Genomic DNA, 17,862 nt, shown 5'->3' with positions numbered 1-17,862 from the left:
ATACTTGTCTGAAACTAAAGTGTTGTATTTTTCACTGTATCAGAATACGGTGAAATATATGGAAAGATGACTGATAGCTTGAGACAACTGGAGCTGTTCCTTTCCGATCACTTTGCAAACACTTTTCTCAGAGGTAAAGCAAGTGTTATTCATCTCTGGGCCTAAGACTATGCAATTCCTCCTAACATAATTTTGTATTTCAAAAAAAAAAAATGTATGACACTTAAGTATCTGATATCTCTGTAATGTTATCAGCATGGGCCAGGTGTTCACCACTTATGTATGAACTGAGAGCCACAGAGTTACCCAGTGATTAAGCTAATTCATTACATCTTTGTTAAAGAGGTGTATGGCAACATCTTTGCAATCACAAGTGAAATATAAATATAAATATACATCACTATGTCATGAAGAGTGCCACAAAGGCTTTTTGATACCTGCTCACCAGGAGGAATTGTTTAACTTCTCTGACCTCAGAAACTTCAGGAGAAATTGTCATTGCTCTAACTGGGTACATCATGGAAGGCAAAGTGTTTCCACAAAGGGATGATGCACTCAACAAAACTTGAAGTTTCTCCAAAAAGAACACAGAATATATTGCCTGTAATGTGTAAAGAGCCTGGCAGGCTGAAGAGGAGGGTCCTGACCATGCCTTTAATTAGCAAACCTTCTTCTGAATCTCTGAAATTTCAGCAAACCTGCTAGTCTTTGCTCTCACACTTACAAGAGTGTTGGGCAAATACTACTGGGAACAGAGAGGAAAAACATTTCTCATGTCCTCATGAACTAATGTTCAGTAGTTGAAAAAAAAATGCCAAAAAAATGGTATAATTTTGTACCTGCTTTCAGGTTTTATCTTTTACTATCTGTGTTTCTTTATCTCTGTATCTCAATCCTGCAAGTGTGCATATAATACATATTGCCCACGTGTACGCCCACATGCAGGCACAGCGAGGCAGATGCACAGAGACAGAGATTTGCATTCCTTTTATCATATTCATTTAATTTTCTTTAGTTTACTGGAGAAAATAAGTTTTCTTGCTATGAGAACTGCAGTTTTACTTAGGGAAAAATGAAGTTAACTTTTTCATCTTTATCATCACATGTAATGAACCAATTTCAGTAATGTGCACGTTGGCTGATTTGTTGGTGATGGTACGTCCTTCAGAAAGAATACAAATAGACCTCCTTCGACTGTGCTGACCCCGGAGTGCTGAGAGTAACATGAAACTTACTTTGACTTGTAAACTGAGCAAACATGACATGGAGGTCACAGAATAAGGGCATTTATGCATCCTTCAGCCCTTGTTTTGACAAAGTGACTCCTCTCTCCAGAGGGACATTTCTGCCATTTTTTCCAGCATGTTTCACCTTTCACTGGCTATTAATCCCAGTGTGTCTTAACTGCTAAATTATGATTCAGGTCCCCACCCATACGCACATGAGAGTTAAATCTTAAATCTTTTCAGCACTTTTTTGAGCACAGGTAGTTAGCAACTCAGTTAGAAGAGTAGAAGGAAATGAGAAGGAGAGTACAGAAAACAACAAATTGACTGTAAATCAAATGTAACAATTATAAACATTAGAAATAAGTATATTATTACATTCATTATTGGAAATATTTTATTACTAACAGCTTAAGAAATCAAGATAGACTATAACATTTTCGGAAAACTGTGTGTTTTCTATTATTCGACGCAGTATTCATCAAGCTTTAGTAAGATCGTTTCTTTGTGTTTGATGAAGTCTAACATTTATATAGACCATCTGGTTCTGTCAGTTTTAAACAGAACTTTTTCACTAGATTCATAAAGGAAGTTTTGCTGAAAGTGAAATAATTCAGAATATTCTTATTTTTCTGCATGCATGGCTCATGAAACATGGTAGATACAGGTGTGGATATATCCCAACACAGAATACTTCTAAATAAAGGCATCAGCATAGCACCTAGCATATTTATTCAGTGCAGTAGAACAATCATGGATGGGGTTTGGCCTTGTCACCGTTAGCTAACTGTAATACAACACTATTAGCAGTTGTCAACATGTGTAATAAAGGACACTGAAATTCTTATGCCTGGTTTGCGGATGGGAAAATGAGGCATGGAGCAGGGAAATGACATGTCAAAGATCACTGCAGGCTTTTGCCAGAACCCACCCTCCTGAATCTGTTTTCAGCTAGGCCATCAAATGTGAGGATAATAATAATAATGACTGCTTGTGTGAATAAATGTGACAGGCTTGGTTTTCTGTGTTGTGTAGGTTATTAGGTCAGTGATGCCAGTTCCAAGTTTTGAAAAAGCAAAATGTCAGGCTAGACTAGGAAGCAGAGGGGCTAACCTCTTTTTTTATGATGCTGAAGAAAAATATGTAAGGTAATAGGGATTAATTGTTTTTCTACTGTAATAACCAAGCTCCATGGAAAGGATATTTTAATGGTCCAGATATATGTTCTCCTATAGTGAAACCCTTAAAAAAAAAATTCTCCAGTATCCCAGATTACCTTTACAGAACATTGACATTTGTGGCTACACTTTGCTTCAAATCATTCTGCAGACTATTGAAGGGAGAGAATGGTGCAAAGGTCCGTCTCTGCAGTAAGGAGAACTTTGGGGGGAAAACAACAGCATTTTGTAGCTTCTAAGTATTGTCTGGTTTTTTGTTTTTTGTTTTTTTTTCCTCAACAGAGCTACAGTGAACCTGTTGATGTTAAGGCATCCCAACAACCTCAGATGATGAATTCAAAGCAGTCAGTGTTTCATGGCCCTGCCCAGGCTCACTCTGCGCTGTACCTCAGTTCCCACTACCACCAACAACCAGGAATGAATCCTCATATCACTGCCATGCATGCCAATATCCCCAGGAACATAGCACCTAAGCCCAACAACCAAATGCCAGTGACTGTTTCCATAGCAAACATGGCTGTGTCCCCACCACCACCACTCCAGATCAGCCCTCCTCTGCACCAGCATCTCAACATACAGCAACACCAGCCAATTACAATGCAGCAGTCCATTGGAAACCAGCTACCGATGCAGGTCCAATCTGCTTTACATTCACCTACAATGCAGCAAGTAAGTTGAGTTTTTCAGTTGTCTGGGAACTGGTTTTTTTTGGGTTTTGGGGTTTTGTTTTTTTGAGCAAGTGGAAATCATCCAGAAGTTGAGAGTGAGGGTGCTTTAGGACCATGGATTAGCTTTAATTTTACAGAGTTCCAAAACTGCAGTAATATAGTCCAAGGACTTAGTCTTTCAAAGATGAGAACAAATGAAGGAGTTTACCTAAATGATGGGAAGCTTCAGTGGAACTGTTTATGCTACCAACGTTAATCATATTCTTGTGAACCCTCTCTCCCCCACATATTCAGGAGTCATCCTTTAAATAGAGGTGTCTGTTACTCCTTGGATCAGTCTACAAGGCGGAAAGTACCCTGAAATATAACTGAAATTTTAAGGCTTCAAGAATATCTATTTTATAAACAAAATGCAGGCATGTCTAGAAAAAGATGTGACTGTAGTATGTGCCATGTGTATACTTGTGCCGACTGTCATATGTAACAGACTCAGGGAATGCAGAGCATAACAGGCTCTGTTGTACATGTTAGGTTAAATGAGCATAAGCATGTTAATTTATGCTACATTCATGCCCTCATTCTGGTAGGTAGACATGCTTTATTACTGGAAATAAGTGGTCTGTCTCCAGTATCCCAGTAAGGTGGGATTCTTTTCAGTCTGTGTTTTCCATAGTCAATTCTTGATACATTTGCTTGAGGAGCTGAATGAATACAGGCCAGCCATATTACTTGGAGTTTTGGGCCTAGTCCTGTGGAGGGGTGGAGCAGATTAACACTGCTGATTTCACGAGAGCAGATTTCCCTTTGTATTGGCTGAGATTTGACTAGCAATAATAAAATCTTGCTTTACAAAGCGGTGTTAGAATGAAAATTTCTTCTATGGAGTTGCAAGAATCTCAGGAATTGGTATGCATACAACTTGTCAGTTCTGGTTGACAATACGCAGTTATGAACCTGCTATATGTTTTGAATATCTCTCCATAAATTCACATTTTCTAACAAGGCATATGGCATTTGCTTTCCAAACAAGAAGCATTTAATCTCAAGAATGGTCTTTAGAGAGGGGAACACCTGAATACAAAACATTGCTCATGGCTAGGAGAATTGATTTATCAAAGTGGAATTTTCCAAAATAAGACAGAAAAACAGAGGTGAAAGCAATCTGGACTGATAAATTCTGTTCAGAACATAAACCAAGAGGTGCCCAGGATGATCTGAATTGTCTCAGAGACCTTGATCTTAGTCCCAAGAAAGGTTTTGAGTAATCGGGCAGGAAGGAAAATTTGTAAATGGTTTACAACTTTTGCCTAGTCCAGCATATTTTTCATGCTCAGAGTAAAGCTCAGTAGACTTATGACCACACACACAAATGTGGAGTCTTTCACTGTCATGTATTTCTGAAGGTTTCTCTATTACTTAGAAGTCCGGAGAGTGTCCTGGCAAAGCCTGTTTGCAAGCCTCAGAGAAACTCAGGAGTTAGCACCAGACTTGGCTAGCTGGAAGTAGCACAGCAAGAGGTCTTAGACAGGTGATCTGGGAAGGGCTGTCTGGAGATCCTAGGCCTGACGGAAAGCCCAGTCTCGATTAAAACTACAGACAGAGCAATTAGAGGCAAAACAATGGACTGAGACCCAATGCAATTGTCTGGTTAGTGACAAAGTATGAAGAACGACAGCTGTGACAGCAGCCTGTTGAGATCATATGGTTATATTCAAGCGAGTCTGGTATTGCAAAGTGATTCAGCCTTTCCAAAATTAGAATCAAACATTTTGTGCCAAACTTAGATTCACTTGACCAGTGCAAAGCAAGAGATCAAACCCATTGTTTCTTTTCAGAATTGCTGGCAGGCACAACTTATTGAACAGATTTGAAAATGTGGCTTTGATTATTCAATGAATACTATGGTAATGGTTAGCAAAAGGTGTAATGCAGATGTTAGATACTTCTAAGGATTTCTTATCTGTCTGGTTAGGTATATGTACAACACACATTATCATCATTGTATGTATCCAAACACTACTTTAGGAGTTACTCCAAACCATTATATAGCATAAAAAAGGTAAGATAATATGAGTCTTCTGATGCTTTTATTTTACCAAGTTGCACAATTGTAGCATATGGTGTGCCTGTCAATGGTTTGGAAGAACTTTCATTTATCTGTGAGATATGTTGTATGTAGCCGAGTCATTTCTAGCTTGAGAAAAAACATAGGGTATTAGGTTGTAGAAAAAGGTATCTAGAAGTCAAAATGTCGACCTGTACCATACTGCATCTTTTGCTTTACTAAATACAAGTATGGTAAAATAAAAAATGTTGTTCTCCTGCTCTTCATTATTAAACTCACGAAAGGTTAGCTTAAATACTTTTACTGACTCACATTGCTTAGTCAGGAAGGCTGATGTTTTTAATGGATACCATAGTAAGACAGCAGAGATATTTCTGATCTTCACTCAAGGTGGCAGGTACTTATTACCTGTTGAAATGCTACACTGCCGGTCTTAACTGCATTTCTCTTTTAAGCATCATGAAACATCTGCAAGCCAGTTTATATTTTTATCATTTAATTTTTATTTAAAAGTAATACAACTTTTGAGCTCTGAATGTTCTATGTGATTTCACTTTGCCTTTATAATATTTGTGATATTTATTTCATATTCTTTTATGTTTGTTTAGTATACAACATTTTATACAGTTTGTAAATTTAGTTTAATTATAGAATCCAGTTCCTTTAAAAGAATGATGTTGGCAAAGACAAAGCAAAAGCTGTGTTGAGTTTTAGAGCAACGAGTGTACTAATAACAATTTGCCATGCCAGAGCTGAACAGTGGTATCCTATCTAGTCTCTTAGGTGTGACTCTTTCTAGTCATACCCAAGAAATGTTAAAAAACACTATCCCCAGGATTACGTACTGCATTTAGAGCATTAAAGGACAAGTTGGCCAATAGTAGGCATATAGCAAGAAGTTGAGAAACTTCTTGAGAAACTTGAAAATAAAGGCCTCCTTCTGACTCATATGTCAAGGGACAGTACTCTCAAGCAAACACAGAGCATGTTAAAAAGGAAAAGACATAATGGATAAGACAAGCAAGCCCTCCAAACAAGCCACAGTACAGTAACAGCAGCACAGAAGGTTAACAGCAGTGCGGGCAACGAAGAGGCGCAGAACTACCTTGTATGTCCAGCCTCTGGCAAGGAGGGAGGGAGGACCAACCCACCAAAACCTGTGTGCTTGACTAACAGAGTACACCACTTTACCACATAAAAAGGCAACAAAGAAGAATGGGAGAATATGTGTGCTGGTAAGGCCAAAGCAATGACTGGCATCTGATTCAGATTTTTTCCAACTCCTCTTCCATCAGCTATTTGATTTCCTACCATGCTAAAGGTCTGGCCACTCTCAGCCTTTTCCAGAGACTCCGGCGCGCTTTCGATTTATGTAAGCAGGAAGAAGAAAACTAATTGGCATCCTACTCCCTGCTTTGTGACCTGCAATGAGGGAGATTTTCCTTTTTAGAAACCTCACCACTGCTCAGACTAATACACTTTAAGAAGAAACTAGGTAATTTTTTTCATGTCACACTGCAGTAAGAGAAGGGTAGGTGTGTCAATAGCCTTATGACAATCTTCTACCTCAGGCGTTTCCAGATTCCCCTGACTAGACACCACTGTTACAGGCTGAGAGTTGTGCTGTAGACATGTAAGAAGTAGCAGTCACAGCTCCAACCGATGGTAGGTTCTGATTTTTTTTTTTTTCCCCAACATCCAGCTTTGGAATAGTTTGTGACTTGCTAGTGTGACATTCAGTGCACTGGGAATGCTCTGGGAATCCCAGCAGATTCCCTGCTTTAACGTAGCGGCTACTGGGAGATTTGGCCACTTGTTTTCTCCAGGAGAGGGAGGATGGTTTCTTATCAAAGACAGACTTGCAGTATGTCTGAAGGACTGCCAGCTCTAATAAAAACTACATAGAGATCCAGACCTTAGTCCTGACAGGCAGGACCACAGCCCTCCAAAATGACAGTGAGTAAAATCCACAAGCTCATCTTCTCATCGTCCGAGTAACTTTGAGGAAGGACTGATAAGAAGCTGCTGATCTAGGGAAAGAGTTCGTGGAAACAGCACCTGCCCACACGACTGTAAGGACAATACGCTGATCTGTAACAGCTACACAGAGAACAGCACGTACTGCCATGCTTCTAACAGCACTTTCCTGCTCGTGTGCAGCTGCCAAACTCAGAGAGACTGCCAGCTGGAGAAGGACAGTTTCCTGAAGGATTCCACGAAAACTACTGAAAATTAAGAAGATCAGAAGTTTAGGAGCCAAAAATCCTCAATGACTGCACATTTTCAGTTAATTTAAAATCAATTAATGCTGTGGAGCGTGCAGTTGGTGCAAGGCATCCAAACTGTTCTAAAATGCACAGTACAAACTAAATTTTTTCTATTTGTGTTTTGTTCATATGCACAGCATTAGTAAATCTTTTAAAAGTTCCTTTTACAACCTTCCCTAATTTGAGTTATCTAATAATTTTTATAGCTTCTGGAAACTAGACCATTTTTTTCTCTATTCCCTTTTCTTCCAAAACACTTAATGAGTAAATTAGATAACATTGGCCCTAGTATAAACATCTGGGATGCTCCTCTGTTAACCTCTTACACTGTAAAAAATGACCATTTAGTCCTATTCTTATCTTTAGGTTTAAATTAGATCCTGATTTTGACTATACTTTATTTCTAATTGTAAAATATCATACTATAGTTTTCTGAAATATTCTTTGCAGGAGCTGTGTTAAAGTTTTTCTTTGTTAAAGTCTAAAGCCATCTTGTAACAGTCTTTCTTTCATCCACTTTTGACACACTGAATGAATCACAGTAGATTAGAGGAGTGTGATTTTTTTCTTTCATTAAATGCTCACATGAGCATCTTATCAATCTATCATCTTTTAACTGATACAGACTCCCTTCTCTCCAGTCTGTTTCTTTCCCCTGATTATATGTGAGATTAGACAACTAGGTTTCACAAGATGTTTAATTTTTGCTTAGCTGGAATCAGGTGATCTGAATCTCACCCTTTGTCATTCAAATCAGCCCAATTCCTCTGAAGTTCAGGCTAAAACAGCATCTGAAGCTGCAACCTGTTTTCTTTTGAAAAGTCATTCATTCCTTTTGCTACTCACACAGACATTTCTGCTTCTTGCTGGGCATACTCCATTCTCCAGCCCATTGTACTGTGCCGTTTTGTGTGCAGAGTGATAAGACCAAGGATTCGCTCTCTCCCAAATACTCCCAGTCATTTTTAAGGAACTTTTTAAAGTATCTCTACTGGAAGCATCTCCTCCCCTACTTAAAATGCTTGACCCAAGCCATGTTGGATGGGGAGTCCCACTACAATCTCCGCCCCACTTTGGTTCACAGGTAGAGCAAGCAAAACTAGATTCTTAATGTCTAGTAACCATGGCTGCAAGTTTATGCATAACAAAGAAGCAGAAGATTAATGTATGTTGCATTTTATTTTTTATTTTTTTAAATAATAACTCATTTCGGTCTACTTTTGGGTGTTTCTTTTTCTTTAGAAAATAAATGTATACAGCAAGATGATTGCATAGCCTGCCAAAAATAATAGCCTCATTTTTTCTGGTATATATTATATACAGTAAACTCATGGACCTGCTGCATTTGTCCAGATTTCTTCTTCTTTTTTGTTACGCTTCATCTTCGAATGAGGTCAAGAGGAAAAAAAAATCATTAATATCTGTCAACTTCCTTTATAACCTTAAGGAAAAATCTTTGTATGATATCACACAGACAGATTTTCAATTTCCTTGTGTAATAAACAGATGCTTTAGGATTTGGATGTAATTTAAAGGTTTAAAATATCACATTGAGATTGATGAATAAATCAGTTGTGAAGACAAAAACATTGATGCCTGTTGAAAATACCTCTCCAGACAGGCAGGAAATGAAATTAGTTCCCAGTAAAGTGTGGAGATGAGGATCACTGTTTAGTTCTGCTGCAGGCTTTTTAGGACTTGCTACAGTGGCACAACGAAACTGCTAGGGCTACAGAAATCTAATTAAAGAGCAAATGTCCCTCCTGACATCGAATTAATCTTTATCAAGTTCCCTATTTTTATTTCAGTCTGGAACAAGAAAATGAAATTTAAAATTCTAGGCATGTTGCAAAACAGTTGGTGATTTTTCTCTTGAGCATTACAATGCAAAGACATTCAGCATTGTTTAATTAGACCTTGAAGCTCTCATTTTCTCGCAGCACTTTTTATTTCACCATTGTTTGTTAAGGGCTTACATAAATAATACACAAATATTTACTACAAGCCTGGTACAAGGCTGTCTCCCTGTGTTGTACAAATCTGTATTTCCAGGGCTTTTTCTGTTGAAGAAATAGCTGAAGTAATTGTTGTTTACATTTTAAGCATGATCATACCTTATTGGTCCTTCACGTTGAGTTCAGGTTTCTTAAATTGCTTAGCCTTAAAAAGCAGGCTTTCAAACACCCACATTATTGCTTTTACTGTGGGTATTATCGTAGCCCTCAACCAGGGTCGGCGCAGGGTTGTGCTCGGTGCTGCCTACAGGCAGAGCCGAGATGGCCTCTGCGCGGCACGCTGCCGCCCCAGCGGCACGAGGTCGCTCCGGGGTGGCTGGTGCGCTCCGGGGCGCGCGAGGGCAGCCTGCGTCAGCCCGGCGGCAGCGCTGAGCCGCAGCCCCTCGCCTGCTGCGGCCTCTGGAGCCGGCGCCGATGTCCCTGCGCCGCCTGCAGTTTATCGCGTGAGCACGCCCGAAGGAACAGGCCCCGTCCCGGGCAGCTGGGAACTAAACAGACGCGCCAGATGCAAGGGGAAAGGGTCATCGCCCTCCTTCTGCAGGTGGGAGAAGTGAGGCCCAGAGAGCTTGAGCTCCGATCCACGTTCCCAGCTTTAACGGGGAAGTCGCAATTCAGTCCGAGTGTGTATGTACACATGCTTTGCTGGAAAAGAGCCAAAGTGAGCGGGCTGCGGTCACACCGAAGTCCTGAGAAAAAGACAGGAATAAGATAAGTCCCCACCCAGTGCTAGGCTGGCATTTTAACCGCAGAGCCACTCTCCCACTTCCAAGTTACTTATTGCTCCTGAGGATAAAAGAAATGGAACTGATAATACACTGGTGTTTTCTTCCTCTGATTTCGGGGAGCTATTTCTTGTTAAAAGAGTATTTACATGTCTGTGTCTGCTCACTTGCATGCTTCTGTACAACTGCGCTGGAGCTGCTAGCCCCATACAGTAGTTTTGTTGTATATCTGATTGACTGATGAGAGAGCACTCAGGGGCTTGGCCTGCCAAAGGTAAACCCAAGCGCCTGAGGGCAGAACATGTTTCTGTAGTTAGTTTCCTCTTACAAATAAATTAGAAGAGTCCTTGTGGGTAATGTTTTGTATACAAATCATGATGGTGATACACAAAACCAATTTTTGTGCCTTCTGTTCACACAAAACTCCCATTTAAATCATTGGGAAGTCTGCTCAGTTACAGCTTCCTTTGTAGTGTGGGGGTTGTACATGCAGCCTGATGAGCAGGTTTAGAGCCTAATGAAAAGGCGGTGTACAAAGCACAATCATGATATGTGCTTTTAATCTTATCTTATTAGCAGGACAGTAGATAAGTTATATAGCAACCCGATGCTGAATTCAATTCCTGAACTTACCCACTACTAGTGGTCTGTTTCTTGGAATCATCAGGCAAAGTGAAACTTTAAAAAGTATTTAAAGTACTGAAGTGCAGCTCAGGATATTCTCCACATGGAAGAGAATATGGAAGAAAGTTGTGAAAGATGTGCCTTCATTTATGACCTAGGCTAAAAACTGTAGTCAGTAGAGCAAGGTGACAGTGTATGAGGGAGGCATGCTAGGGCAGAGCACTGGAGGGGCTGCAAGAGACAAGCTTGAATATAATGCAGCAAGAAATGGGGATTTGGGGAAGGAAGTGACATTTTATATTTGAAGGATGCTCATTCTTTGGGAGGGAGGGGCCCAGGCAGAAACTGAGAATACTCATTATCTTGTATAAAGGTAGTATGGCAGAGCTCTTAAACCTGCAGCTGAAAATAGCTCTACCCAGCCTCCCGTCTTAATGAAGACCGTGTAATCACCCATAAACCACTTGAATTTCAAACTAAAAGTTATGAGCTATAATCCTATCTATTCTATAGATGAACTGTGGCCAGAAAGAGTGGATTTTCAAACTGGGTATTTTGGATTAAATTCAGTTTATGATTTAGCAGTTACACCTCCGGTTAACTTGAGTGGAGATTGTATAGCCATGCCCCAGGAAGGAGTTTGGTCTATTTTTATTCAGCAGGCACCAGTTGCTTTCCTACAGCATTCAAATACTTTTACCCAATGTAGTGCTCCTAATTTTACAGAAACACAGTGTACATTTATATACGGTTAACCTGAGGCACTAAGGCAGTTCAAACTAAACTTGAAATTCAAATCGTTCTTGTGGTTTCAAAACACAGCATTTAAACATCCTAATATATCGAAAGAGCTAAAAATTGTTATGACTTTTTGCATGATGGATATTTCAGGGAGCAGGTTAAGTGTATCTTTATATCTTCCACTTTTTTTCTTATCGTCTTGGTTTTAAAAAGCAAGTTATTTTGTGCTGCTTTTACTGCATTAGTCCAACAACTGTTAAAAAGCTTTGGCTGAGTTTCTGTTTAGTTGAGAGAGAAGTACAAATAAAAGAAGCAGCAGATGGTCCCTTTGTGACTGAATGAAGAAAAAGGGTTTTGAGAACAATATGTGAATAGGTGTAGTCTAATAAAACAGTCAGCCACCTGCTGCCTACATCCTTCAAAAAGATTCTGTTGCATATTCTGGGAATTAATGAGTAGTGTGAATCCTTATGTTTAATCTAAATGAAAGCTGTAAGGAGCAAACAGACCTTTTTGCCCTGGTATTGATTGAGTTGTTCTCTTGGTTTTGAATTATTCCTGTTCTTTCCCTTTTAGTTCCATCCTCTGACTGTAATAGCTAACAATTTGGTGGTGGTTTATTTTTGAAACCAAAGAAAGATTTTAAAACCTAGAAAGCACCTACACAACTTTTCCTGTTTTAGTCTGAGAACTTTACGTTTACCTGGAAAAGAAGAATTCCAACATTTTGCTGTACACACTTTTTTTTTTTAATATTGCACCCAACCTGTTGCTTGGTTTACCATACATTGTAATATATATGCTTTCTCTTCTAGGGATTTACTCTTCAGCCTGATTATCAGAGTATCATCAATCCAACATCTACAGCTGCACAAGTTGTTACCCAAGCAATGGAGTATGTTCGTTCAGGGTGCAGAAATCCTCCAGCACAGACTGTGGACTGGAATAATGACTACTGCAGTAATGGGTAAGCAGCCAGTGAATGCCACCTTGTGTTGAGCAACCTTCATGACACAAGCATCGGAGGGAGAATTTGGAAACACCTTTGTTGCCTGTTTCCCTATAGTATTTCAGAAGTTCATCTGTGAGGGCATTGTATTTATTCAGCAGTTAGATTATTGTAGGAAAACAGGATTTCAGTACCTGTGGCATTAGAAATCGTTGCCACTTTGTCACAACAGAAACGTTTTGGTCTTAGAGAACTTCTATTTGTTAGAAAAGAAAAACTGAACTCTTAGGGAAAAGGTGTAAGAAAGAAGTAGCAATATCCGCCTTTGGCTTGAGAGACAAATGGCTGAAACTGTTTCCTCCAAAATCACCGAGTAGAGTTCGCTTCTGGTGGAAATAACTGAGTTGGGCCCTGAAAACCCAGGTCAGTCACTGAGAAGTCAGGGTGGTGCAAGGGATACAAGATGCATGGAAGGGAATGACATGAAGCTCAGGAGACTGTTACCAGACAAAACACCATACACACAGGAGCTCTGTGCCCTTAGTAGCCCCTTCAAACCTTCAACTCCCATGCAGCATGGTTTTGGGGGAGCCATGTTGCTGTTCCAGGAACTGCCTGGAAACCTTTAACTATCTGAATGATATATTTGTTGAGTTTTAGATGATAGATATTGTGCCTTGGGTACACATCCTTCAGCCTGACCTCTCCTTGACCTTGACAAGAATCCCCAAGGCCAAGGCAGATAAAAAAACTCTCCTAATAACCAAGGAGTCACATCCAACACAGACAACGAAACCCAAAGCCTAAAGACCAGTTTCACCCATTACTTTTACTCAAACTCAGAATTTCGCTTGCATTTTTATTTTAAAGTTTTTGTTGAACTCAAACTAGAACTGAACAAAAATCTTTTTATGATTACCAATTCAGAATAACATCTTGACTAAAACCTGCTGACCCTGAGGCAGACCTTAGCTAGTCTGCAAAGCAGCATCACTTTCCCCCATGCCTGTCCCTGTTGCCCCGTGACTTGCCCATGTGTTCAGCAAGAAGTTCCTGCTTCTCCACTGTACCACCATACTGCATTGATTTGTGCTGCCATCTCTTGCAGGAGCCTATGCAGCGTGCAGACTTTTATATCCACTTAAGTTGAGCTCTTACTATACTGTCCTCTGCCAAAAGGGGCCAGTTATATAAGCCAGCTACAGCTTTGATTTCTAGTCCTTTCTAGTGAGAAACAATGTATGGTCATTGCCAGAAATGCCTTCTAAGTGCCCGCTGAGAGTAACTTTCCATCAGCATAGGATTTCTCTCAGTAGACTGTTTATACCCCTCCTGTGTAGATGTGTTTGTCTCCATGAATGTGTGTGCATGGATTTAGCCCATCTTTGCTACAGCATTGACATAAATTGCCAGTGCAATGTAGCTTGCTCTGTGCTACTCCCTGACTCCAAACCAAGTAAGCTGTAAAGCTGTGGGAGAACAAAACTGGTGCCTGGGTTTCGGCAAGGAAGCAGGAGATGAAGAGTAAAGCTCCTCCCTGAGAAAATCTCTTCACTGTGAACTAAGTCTCATCAGTGATGCTTTTTCTGCTTTAAATAAAAAATAAAACAAGCCGTTTGGGATGGCAAACTGATAAATGATTCCTTTTTGCTCTGAACTGACCTGGTATCTGTCAGTAGAAGGTGAACCCAAGCAAGAACTGAATGTAAAACTGTACTAGACCCAGTGCGTTGGTGAAAGGCTTCCTGCAGAGGCAGGAAATGTTGGCTCTAGTCTGGGCTCTGCCAGAATTGTCCTAGGTTTCCTTGTGTGAGCTTGCCTAACCCTGCCAACACAGAACATTTTGGCTATGTATGTACTAGTAAATAAAATAGGCCAGGAACCTAGGCTAGCTGGCATGGCATGTTGACTCATGTCTGTATAACAAGCTCTCCTTCCGTCTAAGAAAAGTGGCCAGCCACATTGTGTAGGCAAAGGGTGCTTATTGGGACTGGTCCCTAGGCCTGTGCTAAACCTTAGCTGCACCTGGGCAGTTCTGGGGAGAGAGACAGTCAGTACTAACAACCCACTAGCACAGGTGGTCCCAGACCAGTGCTTAAATCCATGTCCCAGTCCTCTTTAGTGCAGAGACAGATTTGGCCTCTGTGTGCCACCATGGAGGTAGAGGTTTTCTTATTATTTTTCTTTATTATCGCCATGGTAATTCAGCCGTACTTCAGTGATATGCCTAGCATCAATGACAAGGAAGGGTTGTGGGGATTTTTGGAAGAACAGGACTAAAAATTTGACAAATTTAGAAATAACATTTGTTCTCTTCTCTTTGAATAGGGGCATGCAGAGGGACAAAGCACTCTACCTTACCTGAAAATCTGAAACACCTCTCCTTTCCACTGAGGAATGCAGGGAAGTCTTTTCATCATGGATTGCTTTATGCAGTCAAGGCAGTTCTGCATTTTATTAGAAAACACAAGTTGCTAAGCACTTAGGACTATTTGAGCTTGTGGGTCACCCACTCTGGAAAAAAATAGTCTTGCTTCTTTCTTTTTCTTTCCCCCCTCCCCCCATTTTTTTCTCTTTCTTTCTCCTTTCTGCCCCCACCCTGAGATCCTTTAACGGACATTGCTTTTCTTCTTTCCTGAAGGAAACTTGGACCATTCAGATTTTATGTTGGTTTTTGCTGTGAAGTGCTGCGATAGTAACTGCCTTAGCAACTGTAGATGTCTTGGATAAAAGTCCTGGATTTTCCATTGGTTTTTCATAATGGGTGTTTATATGAAACTACTAAAGACTTTTTAAATGGCTTGATGTAGCAGTCATAGCAAGTTTGTAAATAGCATCTATGTTACACTCTCCTAGAGTATAAAATGTGAATGTTTTTGTAGCTAATTGTAATTGAAACTGGCTCATTCCAGTTTATTGATTTCACAATAAGGGTTAAATTGGCAAACATTCATATTTTTACTTCATTTTTAAACAGCTGACTAATAGTTCTATATTTTCAAAGTATTTGGAGAAAAAAAGAAAAATATTCCCAAATGATATTAATTAAAAATATTGGCTTTGTCTCATTAAATAAAGAGAAAAACTAGGAAAAAACTAGCGTTGATAAAGAGCAAACACATTTATTTTGTACTGCCTAAAAATGCTTCTTTTTTTAAAAAAAAAAATCACTTTATGTGTATTGGTTAGTAAATGTCATTTAAGTCCTTTTATGTATAAAACTGCCAAATGCTTACCTGATATTTTGTTAGATGCAGAAACAGATTGGAGATGGCTAAATTATAACCTTTACATATGGCTATGTATTATTGTTTCTTCATACTGTGTCTGTATTTAATCTTTTTTTATGGAACCTGTTGCGCCTATTTATGAAATAATAAATATAGGTGTTTGTAAGTAAATTTGTTAGCATTTTAAAGAGGTTTCTTTGACGCTTTAACTTTTGCTGGCACAAATTGTTCACAACTGATGTGAATACTTTATTTAGTTTTTACAGTGACATATATAACACCAAACCTGCTTTTTTGGCAGGAAATGAAGGTAACCAATACTTATTTCTATATTTCTTTGGTTATTAAGAAAAAAAAAAGGTATTTTAAGTAATTCCCTTTTTAAAGCATTGTAGTAAGAAGTTGCCCCAAATTAAGACTCGAACCAACAAAACTAACTAAATAAAACGGCAAAATGCTGTTTCTTGAAAATTTATCAGTTTTTGTTGATTAGTCAAGTGGAATAAAAATATTACTAACAGAAATATTACCAAATATGCTTCAGCCATTTTATTATACATGCAAAAAGGTGTATAGAGATTTAGGGAGTGTATTGCAAATACCTCCTAAAGTGAAAGGTAAGTAAAACAGCTACAGGCAAAGGAATAAGATATCAAAAAAAAACAAAAAAAACCAATGTTTTGGATCAGGGATAGCTCTGAAAATAGATTTCTGGAGGATTTCATCGTGGATGCCTGTCCAGTTATGAAGAGTACCACTGATCTGTATCTTCTATGTGAAATAAAGAAAGCAACTCTGATTAAATACACATTATGCAATGCCATCAATTTTTTAAAAAACAAAACAAAAACAAAGGTATGCTTGCTTTGGAATGATTTTAGGCAATGTACAATCAGAATCACTCGGCATGTAATAACTAATAAATAATGCAGATCAGATGTGATTACTCAAATGACTGTAGCTGAGAGCTCTAATTTTCCGTCTTGAAACTGTATGAGAACTTATGATTAAATTCACAGTTTATTGTTTGTCTGTTTAGTACTTTAGAAATATACCAGCACTACTAATTACCCAATGTCTTCTATTTATTATATTATAGTAAACTACATTTTCCACTCATATTAATTCAAAAGTAAGAAGATAATTACTGGGGATGAGAAAAATCAGCTTTGATTTTGACAGGCAGGTTTCTTTTTTCTTTTATGGAAAAGAACTGTGTTATCTCCATTTCTTTTAGAGCAGGTGTGCAGTCACATAAAGTTGTTAATTTCAGTATCCAAGCAGAGTTCAAAATACAAGAAAACTTTAATGTAAATAAAAAAAAATACATCATGAATAAAATACTTATTCTGTATGAACCTCTTGCTAGTTGGTGTCTGTTAGTCTGTAAGAACTTAAGCCTCCGGTGTGTTTAGCATAAAGCACCTTACCAGTTCCAGCAGTTTCAGTGGGGCTTTGTGCCCGGGCTCTGCTCAGGAGGAACAGCGCTATTGGAAGAACAGCAAAACTGGCCTTGGTTATACTGAAGCCACTTAGTTCCAGAGGAAAGATCCAACTTTGATGCATAAATGTCAGCTCTTCATGTCTGACCTTGGGAACAAGCAATAGTTGCCTGCCAAGGGCAATCTGTCACTTGTTTTCAGCTGCATATTGACAGACACAGGAGTCGATAGTTAGAGCCCAGATGGTTGAGATCCTTTTGTAAGCAGGTGAAATGCCACTGAAGTTCGTAAAGAGATGACCCATCCTTTGCTGAAGCAGTGTGGCTTGGGCACCACAGTAACACATATACTCAAGCACTGGTCGCAAATCACCATCTGTCATGAAGATGGTAATGAGCGCACAGGAACAAAACAACCTACACATGTAGTAAATAAACACGGTAAAGACATCTGTCAAAGTGAAAGAAACCAAGGGAAATAGTCTTCTATGATAGGAAATTAATTTATCTTTTCTGATGATTTTTAAATAAAAAGCGGTATGTGAAATGCAAGGTTAGCAACATAGGCACTCCAGAAGATTTAAATCCTGTGTGCTTGCAAACCCAGGTAAGCAGAGGTTTTGGAAAGGAAAGACAGTTGGAATTTATCTCTTGAGATCAGTGCCCCATTCTGGTGACTGGAGTCCCAGTCTCTCTCTTACCAAACTCAGAGAGGTTCAAACAGAAATCCGGTCTG

The 17,862-nt window shown here is 39.2% G+C and overlaps 1 protein-coding gene across 2 annotated transcripts in view; it reads left to right on the top strand.

The window, feature by feature from the left end:
* Positions 1-17,005, top strand: part of TOX (thymocyte selection associated high mobility group box) — a 222,732-nt gene extending 205,727 nt beyond the window's left edge. For both annotated transcript variants that reach the window (XM_067292333.1, XM_013954754.2), the window contains 3 exons: positions 2,687-3,073; positions 12,322-12,473; positions 14,784-17,005. In XM_067292333.1, coding sequence (XP_067148434.1) covers positions 2,687-3,073; positions 12,322-12,473; positions 14,784-14,820 — 576 coding nt within the window. In that variant the 3' untranslated portion in view covers positions 14,821-17,005. The remainder of the gene's footprint in view (positions 1-2,686; positions 3,074-12,321; positions 12,474-14,783) is intronic.
* Positions 17,006-17,862: the final 857 nt, after the last annotated feature.

Source organism: Apteryx mantelli, chromosome 2, assembly GCF_036417845.1.
Source record: "Apteryx mantelli isolate bAptMan1 chromosome 2, bAptMan1.hap1, whole genome shotgun sequence".
In the NCBI taxonomy this organism is placed as follows: domain Eukaryota; kingdom Metazoa; phylum Chordata; class Aves; order Apterygiformes; family Apterygidae; genus Apteryx; species Apteryx mantelli.
The sequence above is the reverse complement of the archived record's forward strand: the minus strand, read 5'-3'. Positions and strand labels throughout refer to the sequence as shown.